The sequence below is a fragment of the Miniopterus schreibersii genome (assembly GCF_964146895.1).
Source record: "Miniopterus schreibersii genome assembly, chromosome: 8".
Taxonomy (NCBI): Eukaryota; Metazoa; Chordata; class Mammalia; order Chiroptera; family Miniopteridae; genus Miniopterus; species Miniopterus schreibersii.
Genome location: NC_138109.1, coordinates 57004025 through 57021032, shown reverse-complemented (window position 1 = coordinate 57021032; position 17008 = coordinate 57004025). Strand labels below are relative to the sequence as shown.

At 38.1% G+C, this 17008-nt stretch overlaps 1 protein-coding gene across 1 annotated transcript in view; it reads left to right on the top strand.

The window, feature by feature from the left end:
- The first annotated feature begins 4131 nt into the window (after nucleotides 1-4131).
- The window catches only part of GTF2B (general transcription factor IIB), a 31374-nt gene continuing 18497 nt past the window's right edge, over nucleotides 4132-17008 (top strand). The window contains exons 1-2 of the mRNA XM_081144537.1: nucleotides 4132-4249; nucleotides 8473-8579. Of these exons, the coding sequence (XP_081000663.1) occupies nucleotides 4233-4249; nucleotides 8473-8579 (124 nt within the window). The 5' untranslated portion in view covers nucleotides 4132-4232. The remainder of the gene's footprint in view (nucleotides 4250-8472; nucleotides 8580-17008) is intronic.

Below are 17008 nucleotides of genomic sequence, written 5' to 3'. Positions count from 1 at the left end.
AAAAAGTCACAAGCTATTAATGTAAACCCTTAGAATTATTTTGTTTTGTTTTTATCGAGTGATTTAGAAGTTTAAAAGAAAACTACTGCTCTCTAAATATTGAATTAAAAGTGAATTAATTTCTATCAGTTCTCCTCCCTGATTCTGTAAGGAGATAATTGACAGTTAATATTTTCTACTTATATATTATTGTTTTAAGCCTACATTCTACTTTCTAGAACTTCAGAGATGTTTGTCTTTTCTCAGTGAAAAATTGGATGTATTCTCAAATGGAGTTCAGGCCACCATTATTGGGGAATAAAAGATTTCAGATAAATTAACAAACAAATGGAAAAGTTAGATTCAGGATCACATATGCAAGTACATTTAGCAATGGAATATGAGCCAGGCACATTTCAGTTTAGGTAGCACATGATTTGACAAACACACATGTCCTTATATGGACAGCTGGCTAGAATATTTTAGAGCACAGCTGCCCCATAAAATGAAGCCCACACAAATGCTGCAATCACACTGCTTGTTTAATTCATTCCCTGATGTTAAAATCTGTAAATATGCATTTCTGTATATTGAGTTTCTATTAGGAGGCATCTTTCATTGACTCTGTAGTCAAATTGCCAAGGTTCAAATCCCCGGTCTGTCATTTACTAGCTGTGTGACTTCAGGGTAGTTACTTAACCATTCTGTACCTCAGTATTTCCATCCACAAAATGGAGACCGTAATAGTATCCAACTCATAGAGTTGTTGGAAAGGTTAAATGGGTTAATATATGCAAAGTTTTAAAATAGTACTTGGCATATAGTAGGCAATATATGAGTGTCTACTACTATTATTATCATAATTATTAATTTTTATTACTACTTCTACCTGAATTTAATAAAGCTTTATAGTTGTTATTAAAGAATCAAAATGATAGTGAACACTTCTACAAATACAATCTGTATTTCCCAAGGCACAGTAATTTGGGCCTAAAAATATAGTCTTGCAATAACAGTTATATAGCAGGCAAGCATAAAAGTGGGAAAGCTTAGTCATCTCTTGCTTTGAATTCTATCTCTAAGTTATTGTGAGGCTGGACAATTTACCTATTCAACCTCCCCAAGCCTATAGAAGGAGAATAGTAATACTTGCCTGAGAAGATACTGGATAATTAGGTAAGATAATGTGAGGTGGCTGACGTATGGCCTAATGCACATGGACCTTAAGCCTACTTTCAAGAACTCAACTAGTTCTTGCAGCTCCATGTGGGGTCCTCTCTTTCCCCACTTCTGGCTCCCTGCCACCTTCAACAAGGTCTTACCCTGCTGCCCAATGAAACCAAACACCAAGGAGCGGACCCAGGGTAATCACCAGCTGAAAACTTAGTGTGTAAAGATCTCGTTGGTAATGTAGTATGTATTACTATGCTATATTTAAAAGGTTTAACAATCCATATTTTTTAGAAATGTACACTAAAGTATGCATGGGTCAAGGTGATATATGGGATTTGTTTTTAAAATACTTTAGCAAAAGGAGAGGAAACAAAGGGCACATGAAACATATATGGCAAAATGTTGATACTGTTTAATAAGGATGATAGGTACATGAGGATTTATTATATTTTTCTCTCTAATGTTTAGTGCGTTTAAACTTCATACATGATTTAAAAAATACAATTTAAAACCCTCACATTTCCAGAGATAATGCATATGGCTCCTTAGCTACCAGGCATATGAGGCTTGTCTGATATTCTAGACATTTCATCCCATTTCAAAGAGTCCAAGTCAGACCTGGTCAGATATTTCGCCAAATCCTTAATTCTTCCTGGTCCAACAGAATATGCCATATCATTTTCAAACAAATATTTGTCAATCCTTGCTTAGGTTAGAAAATCGTCATTTTTTCCAACATCACCATACAGACACTTTTATAGCAGACACTTTATATATCAATGTTTCTAAAAGAGGCCACAAGGTAAATCTAATGAACCTCTACAATATTATGTCAAGTGAAAGAAGCCAGACAAAACAATATGTCATATGATTTGATTTATACGGCAAGTCCAGAAAAGGCAAACCAAAGAGACTGACAGTAGTTAAGTGGTTCCTGGGACTGGAAGTGGGATCGGCATTCACTCTGCATGGCATGAGCGATCTTATTGGGATCGTGGGGATGGTTGCACAGCTTGGTGAAGTTACTAAAAACAATTGACTTTTAAACAGGTGAATTCTATGGTAATAATTATACCTCAATTTTTATTTTTATTTTTAAAAAAAGGATATGGCTAGGTAGGTAACGAACTTTTAAAAAATCATGTAAAGCATTTTACAGTTTAGAAGAACTTTAGCCCATCAAGTTGTGATTTCACAGCAGTTTCATAAACTTCTAGATAAATTTTTACATCTGAAACTAATAGAGAATAATACTGAATGTAAAAGTAAGTGAAAAAAGTAAGTATAAATAAAAAAAAATTTAAGTTAAAATAGATGAGTTAATTTAATTGATTAAAAAATCTTTTAATTAATTCACATAATTAAGTTAAATAAAATGATGATACTAACAAACTAGAAGTTCTGGTAGATGCTAGTCAGGGTCATTGATTCCTAGGTGATAAAATCCCAGTTGATTTTGTGTGTGTGTGTTTTAATCTCAGGATAAGATATAAAGATTAAATGGGATAATGTCAATGAAAATGCTTTATAATCTGCCAATGTTGCACTAACAAAGAACAAGGAAAGGTCTGCTTAAGTTGTTTTTATTGTAATATAAAGGAAATCCTAACTAGGTTATGACAGATAAGTGACTCTCCAGGTGGGGCAGGAGTAAATTAACCAGTTACCCAGCTTCCCTCCTCTGGGGTTTCAATTTCTCGAATGGTTTCTTCCTTCCACAAAAATTACTGAATGCCTACCATGACTCTATTAGTTGGTAGGTCCTTATTCTTGATCCTCAAGGGGTGCCCAGTCCCCTCCTACTCCTCTCCAGGCTCTTCCCCCAAACCAAGGCGCTCCCCGCTAACAGCTTCCCTCCGGATTGGGGTGGAGCACCCCTTGGCTCGCTCCCGGCTGCACCTGGCACAGCTGAAATGAATTGGCATCGTTTTGAAGCTTTCCCAAACACACACACACACAATAGTACAGTCAGGTTTTTTAAACTACAGATTGGACGACCGGGAAAAAGCAAAACCAAACCCTGTCATCACCGTACTGACTTCAGTCCCCTTACACCCCTTTTTCTTTCGAAGGAAGCGAGTCCTTCCCACCTTTCAGGAAAACAATCGCTGGCCTTTACGTGCTCCGTGGCATTTAAGTCTCATGCCCAGGTGAACACAGCAGCCACTCTGTTCTAAATCTTCATCCCCATAGGCACTCGGAGAACCCTCTCTCCTTGGATCTCCACAGGGTCAAGGGTGGCTCGTTCTCAGCACAGCGGCGGTAGCGTTGTTTTTACTATTACTGTTACTCTTCTGACGTTAGTTCGGCCAAATTATAAATCAAGGGACCTTTTGGGGTATCTAAAAGTTTTGCTAAATTCTCTATAGTTCAGCGACCAGCCCCACGTGTGCCACGGCTGTGAGAGGCAATGCCAGTCCGCGTCGGGCCGCGGCTGCCAGCCCCGCGGGAGCCCGCGCTCGCCTCCTGCGGGCTGAGAGGGTCGGCGCGACACCTGCCTTTATCCCCGGCACGGAAGGCGGAAGGGGTGTGCCGAGGAAGACGGCTCGCTAGCCGAGGACGGAGCTGCAGCGACACCAGGTCTGGCTGACCTGAGCGAGTTTCTCTTTCCAGTCCCAGTTCCCGAGCAGAGTGAGCCCTTCGGGCCCGGAAGAACTGCGGTCCAACCCGAGCAACGGACTTCCGGGTGGGGGAGGGGGGTCAGCCTTGGGGGGGGGGGCCTTCGCCCGCGCGACCGAGCCACGGTTGCCTTTGTGTTTGAACTCATTCCAGTGACGGTGTCTATGGGATAGCTGATTTGCAGGGTTCATGAGAAAGTTTCACTGCGTACTTTCGCCAATTCCCCCGATAACACGGCAAGTTACAGAAATGGAGCCGGGAAATAAGAAAACGCAAAGCACGTGGCACACCGGATCTCACTTTTCTTGGCCTCTTTCCCCACCCGTAGCCGCGTCCTATTACGACTGCGTGGGCGACTCGCCTATAAAAGCCCCGGCCGGGCGCGTCTCCTCGCCACAGTCTCTTCCGGTTCTCTTTCTCTGTGTGGTGTTGTTTCCTGCTGGAACCCGGCCGCCGTGAAGATGGCGTCTACCAGCCGGTTAGTACGTCCAGCGGATCCTGGCTCGCTGAGGGGCGGGTGGGGAGTGCCAGGCCACCGCCGGGGCTGCCGCGCCTGGCAGAGCGCCCCCGGCATCCGAGAGAGGCGGCCGGACGGGCTGGCGGACGCGGACAAAGGCTCTTCCAAACGGCGGGGCTGTCAGGGGTGTCACGGGGCCCCCCGAGCCGTCGGCGTTACCGCTCCAGGGTCTTAGGTCGCCATCTCACCCGGGCACCATTCTGTGGGGACCCCTGTGTCCCCAGCCCCGAGCCTCTCGTCTTTTGCTGACGTTTCAAACGTCTCTTTTTTTTCTTGTTTTTTTTCTATGCCTGTGTTTCCCTCTGGCTCGCTCAGCCCGAGGGGCCGTGAGTCCTTACCGTAGAGCGGGATAGGGTTAGTTCCAGGTCCTCATCAAGCTGACAGCTGTAAAGTTAGGAACGCCAGTATAGGTAAGCTGATGGAAACTGATTACCACTTCAGAGGCCCTCTGAATGGAAGTTAAGGCATTTCTGAAGATTCCGTAAGTTCCCTTCTAAGATGTTTTTTACAAATGTCTTCTGCATTTTCCTGAAAAAATCTTGCCTGCAGAAAATTATTTACATATGCTGAGAAGTCACTCTAATATATTTTAAAAATGCAATGCACTCACATCTTCAGGAAATGCTTGTAGTGCTCGTAGAGACAGCCTTTAATCCTCTGACCTTAAAAATGCTTGCAGACCTTAATTATATCTCTCGTTACCACTATGAGGTAGATACTAGTATTTTTGCATGAGTGTAAACTGAGTCATGCTAATATGTTGGCTTTTCCATGATGGGTGTTGGCACAGACTGTAGAGACTCATGTATCTATTGCTTGTTATCACACAGTTGGTCTCTGGTTAACCGCTTAACGTATTAAAAGTATCAAATTAAGTTCTATAGCTTCTGGAAGTTAACTCGCATAAATTTTTGAACTTGTTATAATCTGTGGAATTGAGTTCCCAATGAAAGCCATTATCGCATATAGTAAGCTGGAGAAGTCCAGGCCTTTTCTGGTAACTGCCAAGACTTACTATTTTTATGTTTCTGTATTTTTTTGAATGGGGAGCAGTGAGGCAGCTTTAGCTAATGTCCTGTTTGGAAATAACTTAAAGTCAATGACACTCTTGTTTACTGATTCAGTGATTGAGTGCTCAGTCATTCTATATGGGCGTGGCTCTGTCAGGGAAGGCTTCCCTGTAGGTAACGTGAAAACTTCAGCTTCCCCAAGACACCTAAATACAACTTACAGGCCCTCATGGCAATAGATCTGAAAGGTGAATGTGGGCATATTTGGGCACAGCTTTTACATATAAGAGAAGAGAACAGGAAGATGTATTTGTGTGAAATGTTACAGTATGAGTAAATTCACTTGATAAATTATTTACCCAAAAAGTGCACTTTACTTTTTGTGCCTTTCCTGTCTTGATTTGTTAAAAAAAAATGTTTGAAATAAAATTTTTCTAGACATGTCCAGCTCTCTGTGTTATTGCAGTTGTTCAGGCCTTGAGTTTTTCTTCCAGTGAGAACAATGGTAAATGAAGTGGAGATAATGCCTATTTTGCAGGGTGGCTTTGAAGATTAATAACGTATGTATAGCATTAGACCCACAGTAGGCACCCAATAAATTATAGCTATAAAATGAGGTTGGGATTATCTGGCTCCTTAGGTAGTCACAATTGTTTTAATGTTAAGGATGATTGTTTACTACATTCCTTCCCTATGGTTTTTCCCCTATAACCTCACTCTTGTGGTTTCTCTTTTGTATTACTCTTGTGGGTAATTTGATTAAAAGTTGACTAACATGATTTCATTTTATTTTGGATAGGTGACACATTACACATAGTAAAAAAGCAAGAAAAGTGAAAAGCAGCCTGCCTTCTTCCCTAGTTTCCAGCCCTCTGATTCTACCCCAAAGCAGTCATTGTAATCAGTTCCTTGGTGTTTCCCTAGTGAGTCTGCTGTAGCAAACATATGCATATAGTTCTAATTGCTGCCCCCACCCCCCATAAAAGTAGTCTAATGTAAACACTGTGTCTTGCTTTTTACCTTTTTTGTGAAGTTAGCACACACATTTTAAGTGCACAGCTCAATTCCAAAGTGGGCATATACACAGAGCTACCACCCAGGTCAAGAAATCAAATACCACTAGCACCCTGGAAGCCTCCTTTGTGCGCATAGTCATTACCACATCCTGATTTCTAACACCATAGATTTGTTTTGTCTGCTTTAAAATTTATATAAATGACATATATATGTGTTCATCTGTCTATTTTTTTAAATCAGCATTTTGATATTCATGTTATTGCGTATAACTGTAGTTCATACTTTTCCCAGTTCTGTATAAAAATCCCTACCTTTTTTCATTTAGCATATCTTTGTGATGTTTCCATATCTCATATATATATGTATATATATGTATACACACACACACGCACATACACACACACTAAATATTCTATTTCCCTTTTAAGAGTACATGCCATGTGCCACCTGGCTACCCACATTATGCATTTGTAGTTACTGTTACTCTACTAACATTTTCTTTTATTTCAGCATAGTTTTTCATAATTTTTGCTTTCTTAATATTGTCATAATTTATTAAAATATTATTCTGTAGGAATTTATGGAATAAGCATGAATATAAAGCAAACCCCACCCTCTATTTTTTCCAGTGAAAAGATCAACACATTGTGGTTACCTTGAATATATAAATTTTGGGAATATGGATTGTTTTTATCAGTTTTCCAGTGGGAATTGCCTTCGATATTGAGAGTTCACATTCTGAATTGTATTAGCATGAGAAACTTTATCCAAAACCACAAATACCTATTTATATGGGTAATGTCTTTGAGATGTATATTTGTGATGGCCTTAACATAATCTTTTACTGTATTACTTGAAGTAAATTTTTTTCATAATTAAACATTTGATTTATTCCACATAATACAGAAAACATTCTCAGAATAACAGTACATATACTACCACTAACATGAGTATTTAACAATGTTAATAGTTTTTATATAGGCCCTCCTAATTAAGTTCTAAGTGTAAAGCTGGCTCACCACGAATCTTTACATTGATGTCTTTCCTGTCATATTGGATGTGTAAAAACTCAGTCTCCAATAAATTTATAGGAAAGGGCTCATGGAAATGATATTCCTTGAATTCTTGCATGTTGTCATTGAAAGTCAGCTTTGCTGGATATGAAATCTCTGGATTATAATTGGTTCTTTTTCTTTGTCTCTCCTTATTATATATCAGCATTTTTTTATGGCATAGGATTTTCCTGTCTCAAGTGAACTTTTAAAGACAACTTGTTTTCAGTGATTTCAAAATTTTGTGATTGTGAGGTCACACCACCAGAAATAATTACTAAATCTATGTTAAATATCTTTGTTGCTTTTTAAAACTGATTCTGTCAGGTCATTTAAGGCTGATGTGTTTTCCCTAAACTGCTTTATTTTAAAAATAAAATAATTGAGCAAATTATTAATATCAAATAGATTAAAAAGTAGCTTTTAAAACCATTTCTTGATTGCTAACAAACTCAGTTCTGGACCAAATGAAATCATCAGGTTGTAAGTAGAGCAAAGCCATATCTACAACCCTCATTTATATGCCTCGGTTCAGTGTGCTATTCTAAAACTATTAGTAAGGTAACTAGCAAGGAGAAAAACACAGACTTAAAATTTATTCTCTGACCAGAGAAATAAGTAACAAGGGGCACCAACTGGATGGTTATCTGTAAATGTCACAGGTTTTCATGGTAGCTAGTCATTTCAAATATTTTTTAAAAACAGTAGCCTACAGGTTAAGAGGAGGAAAACTTATTTTCTATTTAAATTTTTAATGCTTTTTATGTTTGCAGACTAGTAACTATTCTTATAAAAAATAATTCCAATGGACTCTACCTGTTAATAACTAGCTAGAATTTAAAGTAATTTAACTGGGATGTTTACTTTGAAAACTTAGCTTAAATGTATTATAAATACATAATATTGGAAAAGTGTTAAAATCCTCCTTCCTCCCACCCTCCCAGAAGACTACTTTGGTACATGTTGGTTGGGAGGATTGATGTTTCTCTCTCACATTGATGTCTCTTTCTCTTCCTTCCTTCCTTCTCTCTCTAAAATCAATAAAAAAACATGTCCTTGGGTGAGGTTTAAAATAAAAACTGCTTTTTTTTTCTTTTTCATTTAGTTTGGATGCTCTTCCAAGAGTCACATGTCCAAACCATCCAGATGCAATTTTAGTGGAGGACTACAGAGCTGGTGATATGATCTGTCCTGAATGTGGCCTGGTTGTAGGTAAGCACTTATTATAGTGTATTTTCCAAACTGTCTTTTAATAAATACATTTTGACTGTTTTCCCCCATAGGTAATTCATGTTTATTGTGAAACAAACCAAAAGAATTAGGAAAAAAACAAGTACGAGTAAAATCATTCAGAGATACCATGTTTTATTGTCAGTTCAAATTCATATGTTTTATAATTTTGGGTAGGAGGGAACATAATCTGAGACAGCTCATAAAAAAAAAAAGGCCCCCAGTTTCCTGAGTTCTTAGTCTTAAATATTTGATGAGGGATTGAGGATGGCAGGATGACACCCATGCATATGAAGTAATGAATAGATATTAATCTAAGTTCTGTTGCTTTTAAACACAGTTTATTTCAGAGTACAAAAGTATATCTATATTGAATCTTCTCCAAGGCCTTTTAGTCAACAAAAAAGATTTGTTATAGTTTTCATTTGCTCCTATGGAATAATTTATGTTTTTCTAGTGTAAATTGTCATTGCTAAAAATATTATTTCTTAAAATTTCACTTTTATTTCTTTTGCTCACTAATTTAGACATGCAGGAAAACTTTAGAATAGAAATGGTCTATTTAAAAATTACTCTTATGGTGGGGTTACAGCCATGCCGGAGAAAAAGAGTAATGCTTAGCAGTTTGAAATACTTAGGAATAAAAATGCTAGGATTATGGGAAGTATAACAGAAACTTTGGTGTTGATACACTGTGGACGTGTTTACTTGGAGGACATCTGTAATAATCACCCAATTAGGCTACGTTCCTCAGACCTCCAGTGGGAATTTTATTTTTATTTATTTATTTTTTAAGTTTATCTTTATTGTTTAAGTATTACAGATATCCCCTTTTCCCCCACTGATCTCCTCTTCCTTGCATCTGTCCTCCCCTCCCCCCCCCAGGCCTTCACCACACTGTTTTCTATGTCCATGGATTATGCATATATGTATATAAGTTCTTTGATTAATCTCTCTACACCCACTCCCCCATCCCCACCTTCCCACTGAAATTCATCAGTCTGTTTCATGCTTCTGTGTCTCTGGATCTATTTTGTTCCTCAGTCTATTTTGTTTATTAGATTTCACATATGAGTGAGATCATGTAAAACTGAATCAGGAAGAATCAGTAAACCTGAATAGGCTAATAACAACTGATGAAATCAAAGCAGTAATGAAAATTTAAAAAAAACCCTCCCAGCAAACAAAAGCCCTAGTCTGGATGGCTTCACAAGGGAGCTTTCTAATTCTTTAAGTTGGGTTAGTTTACTAAAAATTTTTCTTGCTTTTTGAGGTAGGCCTCTAGTACTATGAACTTCCCTCTTAGGACTGCTTTCTCTGTGTCCCATAGATTTGGGGTTGTTGTGTGTTCATTTTCATTTGTTTCCAGGATGTGTTTAATTTCTTTCTTGATCTTATTGGTAACCCATTCATTGTTTAATAACATGCTATTTAGCCTCCGTGTGTTTGAGTGTTTTTACTGTAGTTGATTTCTAATTACATGCCCTTGTGATCTGAGATGCTTGATATGATTTCAGTTTTCTTGAACTTGTAGAGACTTGTTTTGTGTCCTAACATGTGGTCTATCTTTGAGCATGACCTATGTGTACTTGAGAGGAATGTATATTTTGCAGCTTTGGGGGGAAATGTTCTGTAAATATCAGTTAAATCCACCTGATCTAGTGTGCCATTTAGAGTCACTGTTTCTGTGTTGACTTTTTGTGTGGAAGCTCTATTCAGTGAAGTCAGTGGGATGTTAAAGTTCACGACTACATCTATATTGCTGTTGATCTCTCCCTTAATGTCCTTAAGGCTATTGATAAGTCCTTATTTATTGCCATTTTAATTCTTTTTTTTTTAAAATATATCTTTATTGATTTCAGAGAGAGGAAAGGAGAGGGAGAGACAGAGATAGAAACATCAATGGTGAGAGAGTCATTGATTGAGCCTGCAACCCGGGCATGTGCCCTGACCGGGAATGGAACCCCGATCACCTGGATCCTAGGTCGATGCTCAACCGCTGAGCCACGCCCGGCCAGGCGGCCCATTTTAATTCTTTATGCCTATGTTTCTCTATTTCTTCTAATTATAGCAGTGTCTTTAACATTTCCTGCAGTGCTGGTTTGATGGTAATAAATTCTTTTAGCCTATTTTTTGTCTGGGAAGCTCTTTATTTCACCATCTATTTTGAAGGATAGCCTTGCTGCATAGAGTAGTCTTGATTTCAGATCTTTGTTTAGCATTACCTTGAGTACTTCATGTCATTCCCTTCTGGCCTGTAGAGTTTCTGATGAGAAGTCAGCTGACAGCCTTATGGGAGCTCCTTTGTAGGTAACAGATTGCTTTTCTCTTGCTGCCTTTTAATATTCTCTCTTTGTCTTGAATTTTTGGCATTTTAATTATGATGTGTCTGGGCTTGGGCCTCTTTGGATTCTTCTTGCTTGGGACTCTCTGTGCCTTCTAAACTTGTGTGATTTTTTTCCTTGACAAGGTTATGGAAGTTTTCTGCCGTTATTTCTTCAAACAGGTTCTTTAACCTTTACTTACTTTCGGCCTCCTCTGGCATTCCTGTGATGTGAATATTGTTATGTTTCATGTGGTCCCACAGCTCCCTTAGACTGTCCTTGTGTTTTTTAATTGTTTTTCCTTTTTGGATCTCTGATTGAGTGATTTTTTTCTACCCTATCTTCTAATTTGCTGATCCAGTTTTCAGCTTCCTCTAATCTGCTGTTTATTTCTTCCAGTGTATTCTTTATTTCTGCTATGGCATTCTTCATTTCTAACTGGTCATTTTTCATAGTTTCCATATCTTTTCTCTGCTGTTGAGCATCCTTAACAATCAGTATTCTGAACTCTATATCTGATAGATTGCTTGTCTTCATTTCATTTAGCTCTTTTTCTGGAAACTTCTCTTGTTCTTTCATTTGGGGCTTGTTTTCTTGTCTCCCCATTTTGGCTGCCTATTTGGGTTTATTTCTATGTATTAGGTGGGCCTGCTAGGACTCTCAGTCTTTTTTGAAGGTCTCTGGTGCAGGCCAGTGTCAGACGCTGTTTGTGACTGTCCCTGAGTACCCTGTTTGGAGCTATCAACAATCCATGGTTTGGCTTGAGGTCCCCTCTGTTGGGGCTGGGTGCATTTGGACAGGACCATGATACACACCAAAGTCTGCTTTTCTAAGGCCTGGGTCCAGAAACAGCTCAGGCAGAGACTCTAAGCACTCTGAGGTCTGCCTCTGCTTGCAGGCTGATTAACTTGATTCTCTTAATGAGCCTCAGGCTGTAGAAACTCCTCTGGGTAGGGTGAGAGGTTTTCCAGCAGGGTGGGGCAATTGCTTCCTCCTCAGGCAAAAGCTGCTTGGAAGGTAAGTATCTGCTTCTGCAGTATCAAGGAATGACAGGGCACTGGAATCCAGAGGGGTGCCCTCTGAGCTCCATCTCCAGAGCCTACACCCTAGATTCTCCTCACACAGCTCCAGTCCACTCTGCCCTTCCTCTGCTGGAGCCCAGTGTGAATGGCTGCACACCAAACTGTGTGTTGGCTCCTTAAGAGGGTGTCTGCATTTCCAGCCCTCTCTCCCTGGCAGGCAGAAAACCGGCTGCCATTCTCAGCCAGATATTATGTGGGCACCTCTCTCAGTTCTGGTGCTCTTGGCTGGGAAGCCCAGCTTGGGGTTTAGGCCCCAGGGTCCTCCGTGGGAACCCCCCACAGCTGAGATCTCCCTCCACACCTTCAGCTGCTGCCTGTGGGAGTCCAGCCAGCCCTCTTGTGCCTCCGTACTTCCTACCAGTCTCTATGCGGTGTCTCCACTTTTTCTCCTTAGCTGTGAGGGTGCTCTTCAGCTAGTCTTCAGTTGCAGTTGATTATTCAGGATGGTTTTTCTATATTTTAGTTGTAATTCCAGTTTGGTCCCAGGATAGTGTCAGTGTAGCTTCCACTCAGTCTGCCACCATCTTTAATCTCTAGTGGGAATTTTAAATCACACAGAGTTGGTAATAAGAATTGAAATCCATTTGCAATTGTATTATACTGAATAAAAAATATTTAACAGCTAGTTCACTTTACAGTAGCACTGTTCTAAATAATTTATATATTCACTCAGTTTAACCTCAGAGAAATCTGTGAGGTGAGTACTAACATTATCTTTGTTTTAAAGATGAGGAAACTGAAGTTTAGGTAATCTGGCAGTGTAGCTCCTCTGTATGGGAGCCAAGTTTCTTTCCTACATTGTCTTTTATAATAACATGAGTTCAATCTGAGATTAGCAAACCACGACACACTGCCTGTTTTTATATGGCCTGAATGCTAAGAATGCCTTTTACATTTTTAGTGCGAGGGCCGACACTCTAACCACTGAGCCACACCGGCCAGACCTTTTACATTTTTAAATGGTTGAAAAAAATCAAAAGAATATTTTGGGATACATGAAAATACCAAATTCTTATTTTAGTGTCTGTAAATAAAGTTTTATTGGAGCAGAGCAGCAATCATTTGTTTACTTATTGTCTATTGCTGCTTTCCTAATACAACAGCAGAATTTAGTAGTTGCAACCAAAACCATATGTGTTCCTCTCATCACTTTATGTTGCTGCTCAGTGCACTACAAATCCCAGTTGATACCATTAAAACTCCACAGCATTTTGAGTGCCAAGTATATCTCCATACTACAACATTTCATTTATGTTTTGTTATCATTGCATACCCATCATGTCAAAACAAACAAAAAGCAATGAACTTTGAATGTCATGCTTTTAAGGCACAGTGGAATATGAGTTATTTTGTTATTGAATTAGATGGTGAAGCATTGTTTATTATGCTATGATACTTGAGCTATGCTAAAAGAATACAATAAACATTGAGATTACCAGTCAAAGCACTGTCACAGTACTCCCAACTGAGGAAAACAATGGTCAGAAAATTCAGAGAATGTAAAGTGGAATAGCTCATCACAGCAGAATTTCTTCAAAAAAAAATAAAAGAATGAAAAGAAGGCTGCAGTTAAAGTTTCTGAGTGGCTCATTTGTAGGCCAAGCAGGGAAGGCTATTTACCAAGGCTATTTACAAAGTGTAAAAATGTAAGATTTTTTAAAGCCTATAGTTATTCTTTGTATTTTTCATCAGCAGATACAAGTGTGGAAAAGGTTTGAATCTATCATGTGCTCTTATTAATCCAATAGTGTCAGTAGTGGACTTCATTCAATCTCATGGACTTAACTATCATCAGTTCTATGAATTTTTGTCAGAAGTAGAAACGGAATATTCTGGTTTGCCCTACCACACAGTAATTTGTTTGCTTAGCAGTGACAAAGTTGGTGTGTTGTTGTTGTTTTTTTAGCTTGGCTCCAAGGTTGAAATTTTTCTGGACCAGTATTGCCTTCAACTACTATTAAACTGAATGGCTTTGGTAATTAGTTATTGCTGCAGACTTGCTAATATTTCTTAATGAATTCAACCTAGAATTGCAAGGCAAACAGTGCCTATATGTTAAACACTGGAATAAAGTCAATTTGACAACAACTAACATTTGAATCACAAGTAATGTCAAATTGCTTTATATAGTATTTTATGTATTTTCATTGATGTCAGAAGTTTAAACAAGAACTAAGACCTTCATTCCCAAGCAGATCTGCAGCAGATATATTTCCAGACTCAAACTATGTTTTCATAAGTGTTTTTCAGACCTGGATACATATGCAAAGGAAATCTTCATCTTTTAAAATCCGTTTAATTGTGCAATTAAGGAGCTTCCACCTAACCTTCTATTGGAAGTGATTGATCTACAGTGTAGTGACATGATAAAAGACAAATATCAGAAGAATGTAATAAAATTCTATAAATGCCTCCCAAGCAATAGATATGTTCAATTAAAATCATGTGCTTGTGGATTAATATCAGTATTTGGTGATACTTATCTATGTGAAAAAGACATTTTTAAAAATGAAATACATAAAATCTTGTTAACACAGTATTGACAGGTGAACATTTGTAATCAGTGTTTATGATAGGGAACACTAACTTTGAATTCCAGTTAAGTGAAATTTTATCCCCCAGAAGGAGAATTCCATTCTTCTCAGTAGTAGGTATGTATTACAACAAATTATACTGTTAATATTTTTTTATTTATTTATTTTAAAAAATATATCTTTATTGATTTCAGAGAGAGGAAAAGAGAGGGAGAGAAAGAGATAGAAACATCAGTGATGAGAGAGTCATTGATTGGCTGTAGCCCGCAACCCGGGCATGTGCCCTGACCGGGAATCGAACCCCGATCACCTGGATCCTAGGTTGACGCTCAACCGCTGAGCCACGCCTGGCCGGGCTATGTTTTAAATTTCATCAATAAAAAATTAGGAGATATTTTTCTTTTTATAAAAAAAAATTTATGTAATATCCTCAATTTGACCTCTTGACTCAAAGCCTAAAATATTTCCTGTGGCCCTTTACAGAAAATGTTTGCTAATGCCTAAGTTAAATGAGAGCATTGTCATTCTTCCAAAGTATTAAGATCAAACTGGTAATGTGTACCAGTGTGACAGACAAAAGAATGAATATTATTTCGTTCTTGGCGCTTCTAAATTCTGTAGCCATTTAAGAAGTAGTGTAATAATATTCCATTACATTTCCAGCCCTTCCATCAGCTTCACTTCCACTGGGACCAGCAAAACAGTTGGGTAAGATTAACCAACTGGAGAAGGAAGATAGAATCTACCAGGCTTACATGCTTTTTTGTGCTTGGAATCCTTAATTTTTACTTGCATTTTTCTGCTATATTAAACCGAAGGAAGTTACTTTTCTTTTAGTTTTGCTTTATTACTAGTCCTGAATACCAGTATAAGAACTATTATATTTTATTCTAAATAAAGCTACTAGGCTAAGTTATAAGGCCTAAATATTTAAAAATATAATGATTAAACTTTCTCTATATAGAAATTTCTCTTTGTAATTATTTTTCTGTTATAAACAAAATGTAACAGACACTTAAAAAATATACAGTAGCCTAGCCCAGCCATGCATGGCATGGCTCAGTGGTTGAGCATCGATGTAGGATCCAGGAGATTGAGGTTTGATTCCCAGTCAGGGCACATGCCTGGGTTGCGGACTCGAGCCACAATTGGGGGCGTTCAGGAAGCAGCCGATCAATGACAATTCTCTCATTGTTGATGTTTCTCTCTCTCCTTCTTTCCCTTCCTCTCTCTGAAATTAATAAAGATATACTAAAATATACACACACACACACACAAGTAGTCTCATTCACAGATATTTGTAGTTGAATGTGTAATATGATGTTCTGCAGGTGAAGAATCTATTCCATGACCAGACAAGTTCTGTTTTGCTGATGATATTGTCAAGTGAATTATGTTGAAAATAACTTAATTGAACATGCTACTCCATGAGTGTAAATTGTAAAGATACATAAACATACATACACAAACATATTGTCATATGTTAATAATAAATTTAGGTCATACATTTTTAATTGGATTTGCATTATCTTGCTGGTTTAAGGGTGTGTGCTCTTTGTTGCCAGCTCAGTTCAACCCTTTCTCTCTTGTGCTTTAGAGACAGGGAAGAAATTAAGCTGAGAAAATATTCTGTAATCCACTTAGGGCATAGAATTAGTCGCTTTTTTCTTATTTGAGATATTGATGTTCATAGGAATTTAGATCCAGACATGTAGCATCATCTGTTTCCTAGTAAATGATCTTGGTATAATGCAGTAATTGTAATTGCCATAAAATTTTTACATTTTCTGAAACTTTTTAGATTATACCATATTTATTGAATGGTCACCAGACAAGTTTAGAAACTGAAACTCCTTTGGAATTCTTTTTGAACAACTCTAATTAATTTGTGCTAGAAACTTACGACATTTTGTCACTAATTTCTCTTAATTTCAGTTAGATACCATGCAACTGTCATTTTCAGAGCCACATACTGCTCTCAAATGAGTTGGCAAGTAGGAGAGTTCATTACTATCATCTTCTTAAATGAAGTAATTCATAATATAAAAATTATATTTGTCTTATATGATATAGACCACCTTTTCTTCAGTCTTTAATATCACTTTCCTCACTGTCCTTCAGACCTGCATCATAGGCTCCTTGAAGTGCACCATTCAGTTGCAAAACTGCCACGTGTTTTTAGGATTTTCTTCAAGCAATATCATACTTTCAGGAAATGATTTCTCTTTCAATTACGTGACAGACTTTGTGGCTTATAACCATTTTATTTTGCTTATGATTTCATGGGTCATTAAGTTGGTTCATTGTTTCCACATGGCACTGGCTGAACCTGGAGAATCTACATTTGTGATGGCTTCTTTACCTGCATTTCTTGACTTCCCCACATGGCTGTGTCATCCTCTAGGGCTTCTCTGTAGTTGTCTCAGTGTAGTCTTATTTCACATATGGTGGTTGGTTTCTAAGACTAATAC